The sequence below is a fragment of the Thermobia domestica genome, chromosome 13 (assembly GCF_964235325.1).
Source record: "Thermobia domestica chromosome 13, izTheDome1.hap1.1, whole genome shotgun sequence".
Lineage (NCBI taxonomy): Eukaryota > Metazoa > Arthropoda > Insecta > Zygentoma > Lepismatidae > Thermobia > Thermobia domestica.
Window position 1 is genome coordinate 138,832,302 of NC_137466.1, and position 19,609 is coordinate 138,851,910.

Here is a 19,609-nt window from a genome sequence, read left to right on the forward strand (position 1 = left end):
ATTGCTCGCATCTCATCTCGTCTCGATAGCGAGACCACAAGAATTTTTTTTATAACAAGCTCAGCTCGGCTTGGGTCAACTGAGAAGATGGCTCGAGCCGGCTCGATTGGGGTGAAACATCGGCTTGAGCTGGCTTGGTAGAGATGAGCAATTTGCTCAGTTCGGCTCAACTGAGCCGAGGGCTCTAGCCGAGCCGGTTGAGTGAGCTGTTGGCTTGGCTCACTTCTCGGTTCGGGTCGATAGTGAATGAGCTGTGAACCGAGCTGCTCGAGTCGTTGACAATTCTAAACCCGGGCCGAGCAGTTTTGAAGATATTTGGCCAGTGCCCTATAACTTTTAACAGTGTTTGGCTCGAGCCCAAATACTCAACCCAGACCCCTCAACCCAAATTCAGAAGCTCGTTAACAATGTCCTTGACTCCTAGACTTCAGTACTACCGAGGTTGGCAATCAACTAGTTTTTAGTTGTCAAATACAAACCGCCTATCTTTCATGTTTATATAGTGTTGTTATAATAATAATAATAATAATAATAATAATAATAATAATAATAATAATAATAATAATAATAATAATAATAATAGCGGTGGTAATAGTAGTACGAAAAATTGAAGTTATAATTTTTTTTACATATTTAAAGTTTGGGACCTAAAAGTAACGCGTTACTTTCGAAGTAAAGTAACAGTTACTCTTTTCGGGCAAGTAACGCGTTACTAACGCGTTACATTTTAAGAGAAAGTAAAGTAACTTGTAACGCGTTACATTTTTGCAAGTAACTTACCCAACACTGCTTCAACGTGTCTTGCTTTTTTTCACATGCATCAATTTACTTGACTCCGCCCTGTAGCAAAGAAATAGAGAGGAGGGGAAGCTCTGATATCAGGGCGCTGATAAGAACAAAAGTACCAGCAGACCTAAAACTCCACGGTTGCTAATTGAGAACCAGTAGCAATCCTAGTCGGGAGCAGGAAAATTCGGTGTAGGAAATTTCGGTGTAGGAAAATTCGGTGTAAGAAAACTCGGTGTAGGAAAATTCGGTGTACGGAAAACTCGGTGTACGGAATGTTAGGTGTAAAGAAAGATCCGTTGTAGTAGAGCGTAGGATTTATTAAAAACTCAACTTTGAGAAATGAGCGTATTAGTTTTAAGTTCAAACTTTGTGTAGAACGTACTTTTGCTGTCTGCTATACCAAATTTTGAAAAATTGTGATCGTGAAATAATTTGAATTCTAGATTTCGACGGATTTTAACATTTCATGGCCCTTACATGACAAGAATTTTTTTTTTTAATGTCCGTTTGTGTGATTTAGCGAAGCGACCATCGCTACCAATCGACATTTTATTTAAAACCTAAGTTTTTATGCTGTTTTGGAGGATGTCTCCTTGAATTTTCTATTTCAAAAAAAAAAAAAAAAAAAAAAAAGAAAGAAAGAAAGAAAAAGTAGCTTACTAGACGGGTAAAGTTGAAAATTGTAGATCTTTCAAAAATGTTCTGACGATTTTATGTCTATTTTATAAATAAATATTTAAATTTAAATTCTTCAAAAACGACATAGTTTATTTATGTTACTCAAAGGTGTAAAAATTAATGCCTCAACTAAAGTATCTACGCCTGATTGGAGGAGAAGTCAATAAGGACTCAATAGGGTTGCAGTACTTGTTTACCTTAACTTAAGGCAAACAAAGTGTCTTATTGGAGGAGAATTAAACTATTTGTACAAATATTATATGATAAAACCATCCTGCTTTATATTGCCCTTTCCACTAAGACTTTTTTGATCAATATATTTTTGCATCTTACATATGTATATGCAGAGTGATACTCACGGATTCATTTGGCTCTAGAATTTCCAACTGAAGTCCGGTTTTCATGCGGTTTGTTGCAAATTATCAAGGGAGAATGGGAGATTTATGGGACTATGTTTACTGGTTTAAATTCATCCGGGGTAATATCGACCAGGCCGCAAAAAAAACAGCAAATATTCGCTATTGTACGTTACAGTTCGAATGAGATATTGGATATTTGAAGCGAAATTGAAGTATACAAATTAAGTGTTAGTGAGAATACAAATTAAGTGTTAGTGAAATGAAATGAAATCTTTAAGTTTTATGTCCAACAACATCCGCCAGTGGTGTCCGATGCTTCCCTGCCTTACTCAGAAGCGATCCTGTTTCCTGCAATTTATTCACTAGCGACCATATTATGTTCCTGTTTGGGGCAGAACGTGAGGCAAAGTTGCGTGTAGCTGCCCTTTGCGTAGCAACAACAGATCCCGGCCTCCAAAATCTTTTTAACGATAAAATCACGTTGCTCCAAAGAGTACATTATTGTAACTGTGTCCTGATCATATTAGTACAGTAGCACAGCATAATTCTCAAAACAACGGCCCAGTTTCCTGTTTCTTATTGACCGTCGCGAGGTTGCCATCTAACGAAGAAACTCAAATCTCCATACCGCACCTCACCTAATTCCAATTCAGTACAGTGGCGAATATTTGCTGCTTTTCTAGAGGCGTGGCCTGTATTACCCCAAATGAATTTAAACCAGTAAGCATAGTTCCATAAATCTTCCAACGTTCCTTGATCATTTGCCACAAACCGCATGAAAATCGGACTTCAGTTAGAAAATCTAGACCCAAATGAAATCCGTGAGTTTTAAAAGAATCACCTTGTATATGTTCTATGATGTACTATATAGGAAAGGTGTTTTTAGTTGTTCCTATACCTATTATCTGAACTTATAGTTGTAATTGTTTTATTTCTGACAAAAAGTGTCAACTTCATTGTGTGATGAAAAGTAGTTTATCGTAATACCCCGCAAAAGACATGCAAGAGGTATTGGACTCAAGGCAGAAAAATAAATGTGCTTTTCTTGAAATAAATAATAACATTTCATTCGGTACATTATATGGTTTTCGTTTTCACAATATGAAATGACGTCTATCGTAAGTGGTAATATTCAATATGTATTACACCGAATCTACCTTACACCAAAATTTCCCCACACCGAGTTTTCCATACACCGAATTTTCTGTACACCGAATTTTCCTACACCGAGTTTTCTTACACCGAATTTTCTTACACCGAATTTTCCTACACCGAATTTTCCTAGACCCCTGCCCTTGATCCAAATTGGGTCGCTATTAACTCAAACGGTTACCCTTGACCTAAAACTACTTCAAAAAAAAGTTGACCCACTACCCCCTTCCGTTACCAAATTATCGTATCATACTCAAAATTGAATATATTTTGTTTTAATTTTGGTGGTGGTGGTCGAAGTTTCACAGATTGTAGATACTATCTAGATGTAAATGTGCAATATTTTTCAAAACCATCAATACGTATTTTCTTTGTTTTGCGTGTTGAAAATTTCAAAAAATGTAGAATTTTTTGGGGGGTGGGACGTTGCAGATTTTTTGGTTAAAACATTTGTTATACCCTTAGGTACAACATATATTTTTTTCGGGGCCTGAAAGTGATATCAACATTGTCAAAAAGAAATAAAACTAAAAATAAACTTGTTTCTCGCACAGTTTTCTAACCCTTTCAAGGCCCTCGAGGTAAGGGCCCCTTTAAACAATCCTTTGCCTACGTTCACAATTTTCATTCTCTTGCGTTCCTTCCGCTTCTGTCGTTCTTGGGCTGCTTCGATTGTGTCCATTTCGGAATAGAAACACCAAATGTATCTCCGTAACAGAGCGTCCATTTCAACCGACTCTTGCACAACAAAGTTACACAACTCGCTGTTGAGAGCGCTACAGATAGAGAGCTCCACTGTGTGTGGCCAGTGAAGCAAGCACTGATAGATACGAGGAGTCGACGCGAGCTGCGTGTGTAACTTCGTATATCGTTGTGGATTACTTTTTTTTAAGTAGAGTTATTGTTCAGTTGATATTTCCGTTGCGCACTGGTTTGACAATTAATCACTAAATCAATTAATCAAGTATTAATGGTAGGGAAGCCCCCTTCTCATTATTAAAGGAACTTTTTTTCTTTCTTCTTTTCCTTCTGTGTTTATTAAGTAATTAGATCGAGTCATCAAGCCCACCCTTGGTGGTTCGAAGTCAAGGTTTAGTGGCACTGGAACTAAAAGTGAAGTCATTCAGTATAAGTAATCGTTCATAAAAGTAAAGCAACTCTCAGGCCATGCTAAGCCGTGATTAGCGTACGGCTCCTGACTTGTAGTTAGCCTTGTAGTTAGCCAGGAAGACCGTTACAAGACCAACAAAAACACATGTGAGTAAGGTACAGTTTACATCATAGATTCGTCAAATGACTACATAGGAGTGATTACAATTTCAGAACTATACATCTCTAACCCTGGTAAATCAATATGACGTTAAGCAATCAGTCTTGTGGAATACAATAATGACTGTTGAATATCTTCCTGAGGAATCGCCTACCATGATGCTATCCACAGTTCGTTGACGGGGGAAGGAGGCACGGTGACTCAGTGGTAGAGCGCTTACCTCTGACGCGTGTGGTTCCTGGTTCGATCCCCGACCAAGGAAGTTTGTAGTGGACATTATACCCGTTGGTTTTCTTGGGGTACTTCCGTTTCCTCCCACTTTTCATCCCACCAATTCTTTTATCATCATTCACTTGCTTTACTCATCGTCACCCTTACCTTAAAGGGCATAATCATGGGACGTTAAATTTAGATTTCATTTAATTACCAACTCACTGACACTATATGATGAGCATTGTGAAAATCAAGATATTGATCACCATTACACATACATGGTTGATGATGGCATCCTGCCAAGCGACTGCGCATAGAAAAGGATCAGTATATCTGTTGTTTTTCAAGTTATATGTGGATAGGATTATCTTGTTGAAATATAGCGCCCAGAGTTGTCTGATGGAAGGGCATGATACCATATTCTAAAACTGCGTTGATGTCCCCTCAATGCATAGTTGTCACATTGTACGTAATCATCACACCTGTTGGTTGTGAATTATGATGCCCAATAATGCACAATGGAAGATTTTGTTCAACATGGCAGCGTTTAACTCGTTGCAGCATAGGTGGCGCCAGGATTTTGTTAATCTGAGTGCAGGCTGGGAAACGAAGTTACACACACCTCGCGTCGGCTCCTCGTATCTATCAGTGCTTGCTTCACTGGCCACACACAGTGGAGCTCTCTATCTGTAGCGCTCTCTGCCGCGAGCTGTGTAACTTTGTTGTGCAAGAGTCGGTTGAAATGGAAGCTCTGTTATGGAGATACATTTGGTGTTTCTATTCCGAAATGGACACAATCGAAGCAGCCCAAGAACGACAGAAGCGGAAGGAACGCAAGAGAAATGAAAATTGTGAACTTAAACAAAGGATTGTTTAAAGGGGCCCTCACCTTGAGGACCCTGAAAGGGTGGGAAAACTGTGCGAAAAACACGTTTGTTTTCAGTTTTATTTCTTTTTGACAATGTTGATATCACTTTCAGGCCCCGAAAAAAATATATGTTGTACCTAAGTGTATAACAAATGTTTTAACCAAAAAATCAGCAATGTGTCTTCCCCAATTTTTTTCTATATTTTTTAAAATTTTCAACACGCAAAAAAATAAAGAAAATACGGATCGATGGGTCTGGAAAAATTGCACATTTACATCTAGATAGTATCTTCAATCTGTGAAACTTTCAAAACTTTTCGACCACCCCCACCAAAATTTTAAAAAAATCAATTTTGAGCATGTATGATACGATAATTCGGTAAGGGGAGGGGGTCAAAAAATTTTAAAGCTAGTTTTAGGTCAAGGGTAACCTTTTGGGTCAATAGGGACCCAATTTGAATCAAGGGTCGATTTCACTATCTTACTAGGAAAGACCCTTTAAACGCGAAACTTTTAACACCAATTTTTTTACGGACATGCTGAGAGATACTGGCAGCTTGGCACCACTGCAAAAGTCAGTAAAACAGAGCTGTTCCTTGTCTATAGAAAAGTTTTTTCTTCTGAGGATATATTTTATCGCTTATATATTGTATATATTATCTAATCCTCTAATATAAATAAAATAAAGAGTTTGTTTGTGTGTTTGTTTTTCTGTCTGTTTGCTGCCTGAGGACCAGACGAGTGGACCGAGAGTTACCAAATTTTGGTCAGGGGTACCTTGGTCCAGGCCCCAGATCAAGACTAAGCGCTTTTTCCAAATTTCAAACCAGGGGGTCTCAGGGGGGCGTTTACCGGGACCGGCCTCGGGACCAGACAAGTTGACCGAGAGTTACCAAATTTGGTCACGGATACCTTGACCCATGTCCCAGAGCAAGGCGAAACGTTTATATCAAAATTCAAACTAGGGGTCTCAGGGGGTGTTTACCGGGACATGTAAAAGAAGAAGAAAATGACCGATATTAGTGTGGAATTCATAGTTTTCGCGGTCGCTGGCATCAATGGTGAAACTTCCATCGCATTAACTTCCAAATTCACCCTATTCGGCTGCGGGCCGGTGTCACCGGGGGGGGGGGGGGAGTCGAGACATGTAAAAGTAATTCAAAATGACCGATATTAGTGTCAAATCCATAGTTTTCGCAATCACTGAGATCAAGGTGACATTTCCATTAGCGATGACTTGCAAATTCAGCTACCATTGTATGCGGGCCGGGGTCACCTGCGGGGGGGGGGGTCCGAGACGTAAAAATAATCCAAAATGATCGATATTAGTGTCAAATCCAGAGTTTTCGGGGTCACTGAGATTAATGGTGAAACTCCTATCGTATTCACCCCATTTGGCTGCGGGCCTAGTGTCACCGGGGGGATGCCGAGACTTGTAAAAATAATCCAAAATGAGCGATATTAGTTTCAAATCCATAGTTTTCGCAGTCGCTGAGATGAATGGTGACATTTCCATTAGCGGTGACTAGCAAATTCATTTACCATTGTATGTGGGCCGGGGATCACCTGCGGGGGAATACTGAGACATGTAAAAATAATCCAAAATGACCGATATTGGTGTCGAATCCATAGTTTTAAGGATCGCTGAGATCAATGGTGAAGCTCCGATTGCATTCACCCCATTCGGCTGCGGGCCTGGGGTCACCGGGGGAGTAGACACCGAGGCAAGTAAAAAATACTCCAATATTTCCGATATTTGTGTCAAATCCATAGTTTTCGGGGTTGCTGAGCTCAATGGTGAAACTCAAGATCGCGTTTACTTTGAAATTTTGCCCCCATCACCTAAGAAACGGGGGACACAATAGAGGGGTCATCGAGACATGTGAAAATAATTCAAAATGGCCGATTTTACTGTCAAATCTATAGTTTTCGCTGTCGCTGGGATACAGGACCTAATTAACACACTGATCTGTTTATCATTTTTCATGATTTTAAAAAGGTGTAACCTGTCCCGTTTTCAGCTGAAAATTTTATGGTCATCCTATTCATTGTTCCTCTTGAATTCATTACGAGGCTAGCCCCTGAGTCTTGTGTGCTGTCACCTCACATACAGTTGCTTCCGGTACACGTAACACACTGGGACTCTCAGTGTGTTAGTTTTCCAACCTTCAGTTTTCCTTGTTTAAAAATCGAATAAGTCTTCTAACGCAAATTCAGTTAGTGTTGTGTTACTACACCGCATTATGTAATACTCATTATGTTCCAAAGCAACACTAGCAAAACAGTTGCAGTGTACAAGTGTTCATTATTAGGAGTTCGCATATATTATTATGCGTGTACAGGGCCGTATTTTACATTTTTGTCGGTCCCCAAATCAATAAATTTCGATGTACAAAATTTGAAATAGTGACTGAGCATGACACACCAAACTGATGAACTAACCAAGCTCGAGAATAATAGTTTTGAAAATAATTAAAACACTGATAAATTTCCCACTAATGAAACACTAATGAAACACTGATAAATTTCTTCCGCAGATTGCTGGGCGATAAACTCTGGAAACAGTAAGTAATTCTGGAAGTTAATCAATAATAGAAATGTTTTGAAAATAGATGAAAGTCAAAGGTATCAATAATTGAAAAAGAGAAATTTTCTATTACGTGAAACCTAATGTAAGTTTCTGTCTATTAGCATCACATCAATAACTCCTGAACCAATCGGAATGCTTAATCCTCCATATGATCATATGACATTAAATTGATTAAACTACATATCCTAAGAGGGGGTTATGATTTATGCAAACAACTAAGTATCTCATGATCCCGTCAAGTTAGGAATGTCCCTACGCTTTTAAAAATTTCTGTTTTACGAGGGAGGGAAACATCTATCTATATAGAAATATACGTACGATGTATGTATGTTACAGTATACTCTGGAACACTTGGAGCAATTTCAACTAAACTAGTTACATATAATAACTTACAATTTGGAAAGAAAATACTGCAGTGGTAAGACATACCTAGCACTCCTAGGGATGAAAAAGGGAACAAATGTAAAAATAATTTAAAACAAACAAGTATCGTTTCACAGTGTGAAACGATGACTTTAAAACTATGCGAATTCAATACTCCAAGTAGTGCATCTATAAGTACTGGTTGCAAGAGACTAACATCAAAGATAGAACCCGTTCCTCGGACGCTGATTCCATAACAAAAACCATTACTCGTTATCCCATACTGTTTCTGTTCTATTGCGATAAGGTTTAAAATCAAAAATTGTTTATTTCAACCTCTTTTGTTTGAATAGAGGAGTAACGGAGAAGATAAAACCGATCCTTGGAACATTGAATCGATTGTGAAAAGTTGCTTCTTGATGTCTTTCACCATTTTTGCTCTACGGAAATCAGTATTAAAGCCGGAAATAATAGTAAATTAGAACCATATCTGGTTTTAGTAGAATGTTGTGGATAGTCATGATGTGTTGTCTTGAGACGCTAAATCGTTTTTTTAATCGCTTCTTGCTATCTCTTACTGTTTTCGTTCTATGGCGATAAACGTTGAAACCTGAAATGCTTAATTTTAAGCACTCCCGGTTTAAGCAGAGACATAACGGAGGAGATGGAACCTATTCTTGGGACGCTGAATCGATTGAAAAAAAAAAAAAACACGGCATCTCGATTTCTCTTACCTTTTTTTGCTCTAATACCTGTTCTTGATACTGTAACCAGCCGGGGATCGTGTCGCTGTTCGGGCGTCATTTATTTGTAATCGATTCGTCGTCTCTGTTCGGGCGGACATTTATTTGTAACCAATTCTGGTATCGGGTCGCTGTTCGGGCTGCATTTATTTGTAATCGATTCGGTATCTCTGTTCGCTGTTCGGGGTTCGTTATTCTACCAATAAATATTCTCCTGGAGACCTGGACACATGAGTAGGACGTTGAAGGACCTCTCCAAGAAGGGATTAGAAATTGTTTCAAAATCGCTCGTCCGTCTCAATGACGAGATGAGCATTAGGCGCCGAGAGGTTCGGATGTCTCGTCTCGAAAACATCACGGACGATCAGACGGTCATCCAGACCATAACGCACACAAATATCATTCACACATATAACGAAAACGCACTGGGTTAAATGACACTATACTTATTTATTGGAATATTATTAAAAGAGGAACGAAGAGAAATGATCACAACACTTAACACTAGACATACATAATTTTATATATATATATAATTATTTCCATTATCACGATCGCACTTTACTTTTCACTATATAATAGCCCTTTATCACTTTGATTTATATATAGAAAAATTATAATTGAGATTTTCACTGTAAGTGCTTTTCTCACACCATTGACGCACTTGGGAAAAGAGCACTGGAGGAAAAGTTGCCGGGATAACCCCACGTAGTAATCTAGTTGCTGCTCCAAACAATCCTGAAGAGTTAAGATGAGTCTTCAGCAAAATGTCAGTCTCTAAAGTGGAATGCAAATGTTGGAGGGAGCGTTTATAACATACGCACAAGGTATGTGAACCTGGGACTTCACTAGTTGGGGCTAGCCGTAAGAAAACGTCCTTCACCGGCTATTAACTTGTGCCCCTTAACACAAAGTCATACTTGATTCCCGACGCAATGTACTCTCATGCGCAAAAAAAAAAAAAAAAATTGCGCGTATACTGTAACTCACGACTTTTCTCAATTATTTCTTTTCCCTTATGTTTATGGGTAAAATTCAGTTATTAGTATGTGGAGATAATAGAAAGCAATCCATCTAAGGAGATATTTCCAAAAAATATAATAAAATAATAAAAATATAAGCAAAAAACAAAATTATGTTCGGTCTTGTGTATACTGGCAATAATGTTTTCGAGAAAATTTTTGGAGTAGCACAGCACGATTGTAGAGGGAATTACAGAATTGGTAACAGAACAGGGGGACAGTTGAATCAAGGAACAAGAAAGTGGAATAAAATATTGCATTTATTGGCTTAAATCTAGGGTGTAAATTGTCTGCCAGATATAAATTAGCTTCTGTAACCAAGATGTTGTAGGGAAATATATAAACAAAGAGAAAAACTGTTGTCTTAAGTTTGGAAGTGACATGCTCTATAGCCATGAGCATTTATTTCTTAAGAAAAAGATAGGCAACGAGAGAAAGTCTGTGTGGTCAAGTGAGTAGAGTGACGGACTAGTAATTCTTATACTGTTTTGACTTCAGATCGAATCTCATCCGATCCTGTTCAAGTTTTTTTTTACGAAACATTATAGAAGTGTATAATTTGTATGTTAATAAAAACTGAAACAATACAATAAAGAAATAACTTTTTGTTTCCTCTGGTGACGTATTTATTTAGAATTAGTGTACTATTAGTAATAGCCATTGGTTTCAGTTTATGCTGTCATATAGCTTCTTTTATCATCCTCTTTTCTTGAAAAAAAAAAACAAAAAAACAAATTTGTCTCCAATAAAGTATGAAAAATATATATAGACAGAAACAGACATCTTAGTATCAAACGTGATTTATCGTGATGAAATAAACAAGTTTCCCGTTATTAAAAAAGAAAACTATAGAAAATCATTGAATGTGGTCTTTAGGTTTTTAGCATGCTATATATATTCTTTATAAGACTATACTTTATAAGGCAAGATGTGCGATCATAGCCACAAATTTAGCTAGTGGGTGAAAGATGTTTTCGGCACAAATATTTTACAGGCCTAGGTGCATGAAACACCAATATGCCATGGTCTTGACCTTTGTTTATTTCACATTATTATCCGACATATCATAGCAGGTAAAAAGCAGCATCAATCGGCAAGAAAAACTGCAAGTTGTGGTCTTAGTCTGTTTTTGATGCTCCGGACTCGATCGCCTAGCACGCCCGTCTATACCTTGACTCATACGTCTATCATTCAGTGCAGGCACATATCCAGCTTTACTTTTCGGAGGGGGCCCGATACGAAAGCTCGTAAGCACGTAATTCTAATGTTCCAAAAATATCAAAAATAATAATAATAATAATAATAATAATAATAATAATAATAATAATAATAATGCAACAGTTCTGTATTTCTCTTAAACATTTCTTACTTTTCATTTATGAACCGGTCAAACTGCATTCTAACACAAATGAAATCAAAAAAATATTTTCTAGAGACATGTAAGGAAAACTATCTGCTACGTATATCACATAACAAAAATAGCAAATGGCAATGAGTGTATCTTTCTAATAAAGTAATGTTATAAACAGAACGGAAACGAAATTGTAATCCCATTTAAAAGTGTTCTTCAATTCCACCTGGTATCAATGGCATTACGGTATATTCTTACAAGTAACACTTCCCAAGTGTAACACTCCGATTTTGATAAAATTTGACAGGCAGATACTACACATAAAATAAACGAATACATGTTTTTTTTTATTTTCTGCGGAAAAACGGTTTTGGGGGCAAAAGCCCTCACCCAAAATTTTGAAAGTTAACGCCCGAAAGACAAAAAAAGTGGACCAAAGTGAACGAAATTGTGCACAGATATGGCAGACGTAAAATGAAGGAATACGTGTTTTGTATTTTCCTGGAAAAACGGTTAGGTGGGGCACAGACCCCTCCAAACCTTTGATCATGAAATATCAAAAGTGCTAGTAACAATATGTCTGATGTGTTTAAAGGACGAAGAATTCCAACGACACTTTGTGTATGGACAATACGCAAAAACTAAACGAATACCTGTTTTTTTTATTTTCTGCGGAAAAATGGTTTTAGGGGACAAAAGCCCCCTTCCAAAATTTTGAAAGTTGACGCCCGAAAGGCAAGAAGAAGTGAACCGAAATGAATGAAATTGCGCAAAGATATTGCAGACGAAAAATGAGGAAATACGGGTTCCGTATTTTCCTGAAAAAAAGAAAAAGAAAAACGTTTGGGTGGGACACAGACCCCTCCAAAACTTTGATCGTGAAATATCAAAAGTGCTAATAATAGTATGTCAGAAGTGCTTAAAGGACATGAAGAATTTGAACGACACATTGTGTAGGGACAATACGCAAAAAATAAACGAATACGGGTTTGTTTTCTGCGAAAAAATGGTTTTAGGGGGCAGAATTCCCCACCCAAAATTTTGAAATCGTTTATAGATATTCTAGACGTAAATTGAGGTAATTGTGTTTCGTATTTTCCTGGAAAAAAAGCGGTTGAGTGGGGAACGGACCTTCTAAGCTGTTGATTACGAAATATTAAAAGTGCAAATAAGTATACGTCAGAAGTTCCTAAAGAGTATGGAGAATTGCAACGAAACTTCGTATAGGGACAATTTGCAAAACAATAAATGAAATGCGTTTTAATTTGTACGACAAAACAGTGTTGGGGCCTAGAGCCCCTCAAAAAAAAAAAAAAGTAAATCTTACCGTAAAAGTGCAGGAAGGAATGGACCGAAGCAAATGAAATTGTGTGTAGATATTGTATAGACTGTATGTAAAATAAGGACTTTCGTGTTTTTAAGATGTCCCTATCAATTTTGGCACATCAACAACAAACAGGAAATTAATCGGCACGTGTTTTTGTTTATGCGGAAAAACATTATAAGGGTTAAAGTTGCCTCGTGATCTACTACAAAATACGCTAACTGTGTGTGCTTGTTGTTGATCTGCCAAATTTGAAGAAATCTGATGGAGACGCTTGTGAAACACGAGAGGCTTTATTTTTCATATCCAATATCTACAGACAATTTCATTCGCTTCGGTCCTCTCCTTTCGACACTCAACGCCTCGGTCCACTCAACAGATTTTTTTTTTCTTTTCAGGAAAATACGAAGCACGTATTTCCTCATCTTACCTCTACAACATTTGTGAACAATTTCATTCAGTTCGGTCCATTTCTTCTTGCCTTTCTTGCGTCCAATTTCAAAATTCTGGGTGGGACCTTTTGCCCACTAAAACCGTTTTTTCGCAGGAAATAAAAAAGCCGTGTTTGTTTATTTTTAGCTTATTGTACTAACTCAAAGTTTTGTTCCAATTCTTCGTGTAAATTTAGGCACTTCTGGCATACTGTTATTAGCACTTTTGATATTTCATGATCAAAGGTTTGGAGGGGTCTGTGTCCCACCTAACCGTTTTTTCCAGGAAAATACAAAACACGTATTTCCTAATTTTATGTCCGCAATATCTGTTCACAATTTCGTTCACTTTGGTCCACTTGTTTTTTGCCTTTCGGGCGTCAATTTTCAAAATTTTGGGTGAGGGCTTTTGCCCCCTAAAACCGTTTTTCAGCAAAAAATAAAGAAGCACTTATTTGTTTATTTTATGTGTAGTATTTACCTGCCAAATTTTATCAAAATCGTAGTGTTACACTTGGGAAGTGTTACTTGTTAGAATTATAACAATAACGCATTGTCCACAGTTCGGACACTGACTCAAAGTACTCTGACATAAAAGAACCTCAAAAGGGAAAAAGTAGGTTTATTAAAAAGTGCTTAAGGTTTGGTAAGGGACAGCTTCCAGGACCTCACGCTGGATACGTCACTGAGTCAATGCATTGTATTTGTTTCTTGCAAAACATGATAATTAGATGCGTAATATGTAAAATTATATCATAGTTTGACTTTTAATAGGTCTTTCCTTAATACATCCATATTATCCGGCGTTTTGCCTGCCTGTTTCATGTCGGATAAGCGAAACTCTACTGTATTTTCAAAGATAGCATATACACAGGGGCTAGAGGTCTGCACGGGCCGGAATTTTTAGAACGGACCCGGCCCGTCCCCTTTAATTTATAATCTATAGGCATTAGCGGATTAAGGGTGGAGCCAATGGAGCCCAGGCTTCGGGGCCCCAAGCTCAGGGGGCCCTTTAAAATCCCTCTGTTTAATACTAAAATATAGTAATCAACTTATTATGTTATAGGCTTCAGACCGATGCTATTTTTTTTTCCCGCTCGTTACGCTCGCGGTATCGCTAGATTTAAGTCTTTCTATCAGCAGCATTTACCTGTTAATAATGAATGCAATTATTTAATTGTTAATAATGAATTTAAACTAATTATTCTAAACTTGGAGCACATTCAAATATTACAGCAGAGTTCTCCTACTGATTAACGTGGACTCCGAAGCACGTGAGCTCTCACCGGGAATCGAAGCCGGGTCTTCCACGCCAAAGGCGCGTACACTAACCGCTTAGCCGCTAAGGAGCTCATGAACAGAGACATTTAAAACAAAGGCGAAAACAAAGATGTGTGATGTGATTTTGAGTTTAAGAGGCCGTTTAGACGTTATGATAAATCATCAAGGGTAGAGATAAATTTCAGAAATCATAACGTCTAAATTAGTTTATCTCATGATATCTCTCCTGCATATGATACGATGCGATAAGTTCGACATGTTCAACTTATCGCATGCAAGCCAGGTATAGCCCCCCGTAGAGAAACAAAGGAATGAATAGGTCACCGCTTCCAACCCTCCTTGGCTGCCAGCTTCTTGAAAGGAAAGCGGGAAATATCTGGTTAAAAACAGGTTTTGTTAAGAATTTGCTTATACCTGTCGTCCAGTGGTTTGTTCTGTTGACAAAAAGGAAAGAAATATCTTTTCCCCGGTTTCTGTTTATGAAATGCGAGGAGACTTCCAAACTACGAAAGCTACAACAAATTAACCGCTTCAATTTGGTTTGCTTTGATATCTGAAGTTTAACCTCGGCTAAAGCAAAGGTAGATCCATAGTTTAAAATGAGATAAAACCGACTAGCACCGGGAATTGAAACCTGGACCACATACATCAGAAGCGACACGTCCTTGATTGAAACCCTTTTCATGTCTTCGAAACAAGTCATTATAACCAACCAGAGATGGCCAACACATCAACCATGGTCTCTAGCCTACCGGCAATCGTGAGAGGTAGCCCGCGGTGGTCTGTGTCACACTACCTGTATCAATCAGTCTCGATGGACAGATTTCTAGTTTCTGATAACAAATGAACGTTTCTGAGAAGATAAAAATGAATTAATTAGGTTTTTCAAAAAATATTTAATCTTAATTTTATTGTTCGTATTTACTTCTTCTTTACTGTCCATCACGTCCTCATTATTAATCTATATTTTGATTAGTAGATCACTAGAGAATTCGGAAATGAGAAGTAGCCCTCAAACCTTAGAAAGCCTAGCCACCCCTGTTGTAAACCTATTCAATATTGTTTTATTTTCGGTTCTTACTCTGGTTTGTCAATCAAGCGCTTTAGTGCTTATCTCATGTTATTATAATCAATTTCGAATTCAAAAATTGTATATAGATACTTCATAATTAAAATTTCGAATTTTGAATTTATGTATAGTTATTTCATACTTACTTTACTTCTATATAAATTGTATTTTATTTTAAATATCGTATTAAAATATTTGAACCAAAAGTCACCGCGTTAGCCATTATGTTAGTCGGGTTAATCTTCTCCCTAGAACTTCTAAGATTATATGTAATAACATTATATAATATACTGTTCCATAATTCATGCAATTTCATGTCATAATATATATATATATATATATATATATATATATATATATATATATATATATATATATATATAGATAGATAGATAGATAGATAGATAGATAGATAGATATAGATAGATAGATAGATATAGATAGATATAGATATATAGATATATATACAATGATTAAATGAGCGCATACAGTAAATTAGAAATGTTATAATGCAAAATTCAATTAAATAACAATGTACTTGTAATTATAAACCATCATTATATCCACCTGCCATTTCGTCCTCTGTCAAGATGTCCACTGGCCACTTCCTCCATTAGTTTGGGCTGAAATATTTCCTGCTCTTTTGACCACTCTCAATAATATGTTCTTCTGTTATTTTCTGTGTAAATGATAAGAAGTGACCTAGAAGAGGCCCTGATACCGTATGGTATGGTCAAATTAAGAAGCACTGAGGAATGATTTGAAAGAGGGTTGCCCAAGATGGAATGTTCTGGAGAAATGTTGAAAGATCTTTATCAAACATTGGGTTGACAACGGTTGTAAATAATAATTATCATGATTTTATATAATATTTTTGATTCCCCAGATAATACAGATAATTCAAATTAAACAGAGTTGTTAGATTGATTTTCCATCTAGTATAAAATAACTTATAAATAAAAATTTATTGCCATTGCTTATAGCCTACCCAATTTGCAAATATATTACAGTGCAGTGTCTTCTAAACGACCCCCCCCCCAAGTTGTAGAATTCCTCTAAAGATTTTTGAAAATACCTGCAACAAAAGTTAAAAAGTCATGAATATCCCCTAAAGTGTTAGATTCTCCTCAAAATTAACAGAATTAGACAAAACACTGCTGGTGGTTGTTTTACAACTTTATCTCACAACGCTTGAAGAGCTTTACATAGTTCATAGTTCATAGAAATGAATAGTCATAGTTCATTTCTATGCTCAAAGTTAATGTTCTAATTTGCAGTTATTCATTGAGAAACTAATACTGCAAAATTCTAAACTTCGGAAATGAAAAATCAAGTAAAATGTTTTGTTTTAAATAGATTATATCTATATCTATCTACATTATAACTCACAGCATTATTAATCTAATTATGCGCTTATCGTAGCTCCGGTATTCGGTTGCAGGGGCGTAAATAAGGGGTTCGCGGACCCCGCATTGTGGGGGGCCCACACCATCAGGGAGCTCAAAATTGTGAAGTGGGACGTAGAGAAGGGGTCCCACTCCACGCTGTCTACGGGAGAGCCCAAGCTTTTAGACGCCACTGTTCGGTTGTGCCATTTGTTTGTATGGCTGGAGAAATCAAATTTATGTCAAGATAAATTTGACTTCCAGTTCTGGTTTTGGAGAGTCGCTTGAGTAATCAATCACATTGAAATTAAGATCAATGTACTAAATACTATGAGGTCAATTCGGAAAAGGACTGCCGTTTGATATCAATGGCACACACTCGCAGATACAAAATGTTTATTATACACATGGGAAAAATATCACATTCCATTACTTTTCAACATATTCACCATTCAAATTGAGGCACTTGTCATAACGTTTTGTAAGGTTTGAATTCCTTCTTCTTCTTCTTCTTCTTCTTTTTTTTTTAAAAAAGTGACAACGTTCTTTCACAGCGTGAAGCTTAGGGTTATTGCCATATATATAGTATGATTTGTGTCTTATTCCGTAGCTCATTGGGTCCGTGCAAATTCCCATTCCCGCGACCAGTGTTCGAGTTTTCGTTTTACTACTTTTTATTTTTATTTTTTCATCGATCAGATAGGACTCCAGTAAAGAGGAAAATATTGTTACAGTTAAAGGTGTGATTCGATATTCTGCTAGTATTTATTTATATATTTATTGTCAAGCGAACAAAATGAAGTAGAATTTTACAAGCGTAAAACTGTTCTAGATTTTACTATTAATAAGTTTACAGCTCAAAAATAAATTGAATGCTCTTCAATTATAGTCCATAATTAACTATGGTCAAGAAGATGGATTTAAGTTGTTTTGTGTGTGGTCCGCACATTAGCATCCATCATCTTTAATTCTGGAACTAAATATAACTAATTTTATTTTTCGTTTAGAAATAAAATAGTCACCTTTAGCTCTGAACGAAACAGAGAGCATAGTGCAAAAGGTCACTATGGCATTACATTTCGTTATATAAAGAAATGAAAAAAAAGTACATTTATACTTGAAAATGTCGAAGATAATTAGACAAATATTATGAACAATTCTATAATGGAATTAAGCAATAATTTATAATAAAATAAAACTGCAATGAAATGCAGGTGATATGAAGTTAACAAAAATGTTTGCCCCTATATGCTGAAATACAAGTTTCTTGATCAGATAGGGAAACTTCGCCTTGAAATATACACCAAGAACATGGGATTATTTATCGTAGGATCATAGTTTATACTTCATTTTCTTCAGCACAGTGGCGGATCGAAGGAGGCAGGGTGCGAATTACCGGGGGGGTGAGAGGGATTTTCCCCCTCAATCACATTTTGTTTCCCCCCCCCCAAAGAAGTCAGCTGAAGTATCCCCACCGGGGATGCTCGCTTTCCCCCTCAAACTATGCTTAGTATAACTCCAAATTTCACTGATTTTTGTTATTTCTTGTAAATTTAATCTTCTAGCTTTATTTCGAAATGATCGATGTAAACTGTTCAGTTTTGGTCATTTCTACTTACCACCTAATTACCCACTATTTTCAATGTTGTTTAGTTGAACTATATTATTATGACTACGGTTGTTAGTTGCAACTGTACCTTCGTACTCTTCAGTTCGTCATCGTTTGTGAATTTGAATGTACTAATTGCGTATAACAAAGCCACATATAGATTTATAAATGTTCTTAGCGGTTGGCCAAGAAGAAGTAAACAAATAGCTTCTTCTACCATACTTGGCGAAGTTCGGATATGTCATATTCATCCTCTATATTTGTATCGATTATCATCTTATTTTAATTTTTGTTATAACATGTTATTTCATTTTCCAGTGTACTCTTTGTTAGCACATGGTCTTCATTCCCTAGTAGGTTGTGTGTATGCAACTCAAAAATTGCATTTAATTTGTGATAATTAGCATAATAATCACTGCTTGTACAGTTTACGGAAATGAACTTTTGAAACTGTACTCAAAATCTGAGATATAGGTATTCTCTCGTAAGTATATGTTAACGTACACGCTGGGGGATACGCTCGTAGTGAACAGACATGTTAATGAAGGTGATTTTTAGGTGAATAAGCGAATAATTCAAGATTTGTTTCAGCATTTGTTAATACGACTGGTTCTCCGTGTCATTGTCCGTGTCTGTATAAGCATTTCAACTGGAGCGGGTTTTTTTTTTTTTTTTTTTAAAGTTAACCCTTCATTTTTCCATCTTTTCGCTGTACATTTTGCTGTCCACGCTAATAATGTTATCTGAAAAACTTCAATGTTTTACTTTATTTGAGTAACGTAGCCCATAGTAAATCAACTCATCTTCAACCTAACAGTAAAGTAATTTTTAAGTGTTGACTTTCTGTGCCCATCACGGAATCGATATTTGGAGAAAAAAATGTCGTGATGAGCACAAGCTGGAAGTAGAAGCACAAGCTCGAAATTTGAATTGAGAGATTTTAAATATTTGGCCTTCGATTTGACCTTGATGTGAGAAATCGGGACCAGCAACAATCCATTTATTTGATAGGCTAATATCTAGATTTTCTTTAAAAAAAAAAAAAATGTCCGGTTTAACTGATAATTTTAGTGGTTTTCACAAGACTGAAGTAGATTTCTTTTCGCAACCTG

At 36.7% G+C, this 19,609-nt stretch overlaps 1 protein-coding gene across 3 annotated transcripts in view; it reads left to right on the forward strand.

Annotated features, from left to right (window-relative positions):
• The window catches only part of LOC145668575 (solute carrier family 23 member 2-like), an 87,765-nt gene that overhangs the window by 4,606 nt on the left and 63,550 nt on the right, over positions 1-19,609 (forward strand). The window contains exon 1 of one of the 3 annotated variants that reach the window (XM_081736576.1): positions 17,437-17,628. The exons of the other annotated variants lie outside the window; for them this stretch is intronic. Coding sequence (XP_081592702.1) covers positions 17,476-17,628 — 153 coding nt within the window. The 5' untranslated portion in view covers positions 17,437-17,475. Of the gene's footprint in view, positions 1-17,436; positions 17,629-19,609 lie in introns of those variants that run through there. 3 annotated transcript variants of the gene reach the window in all.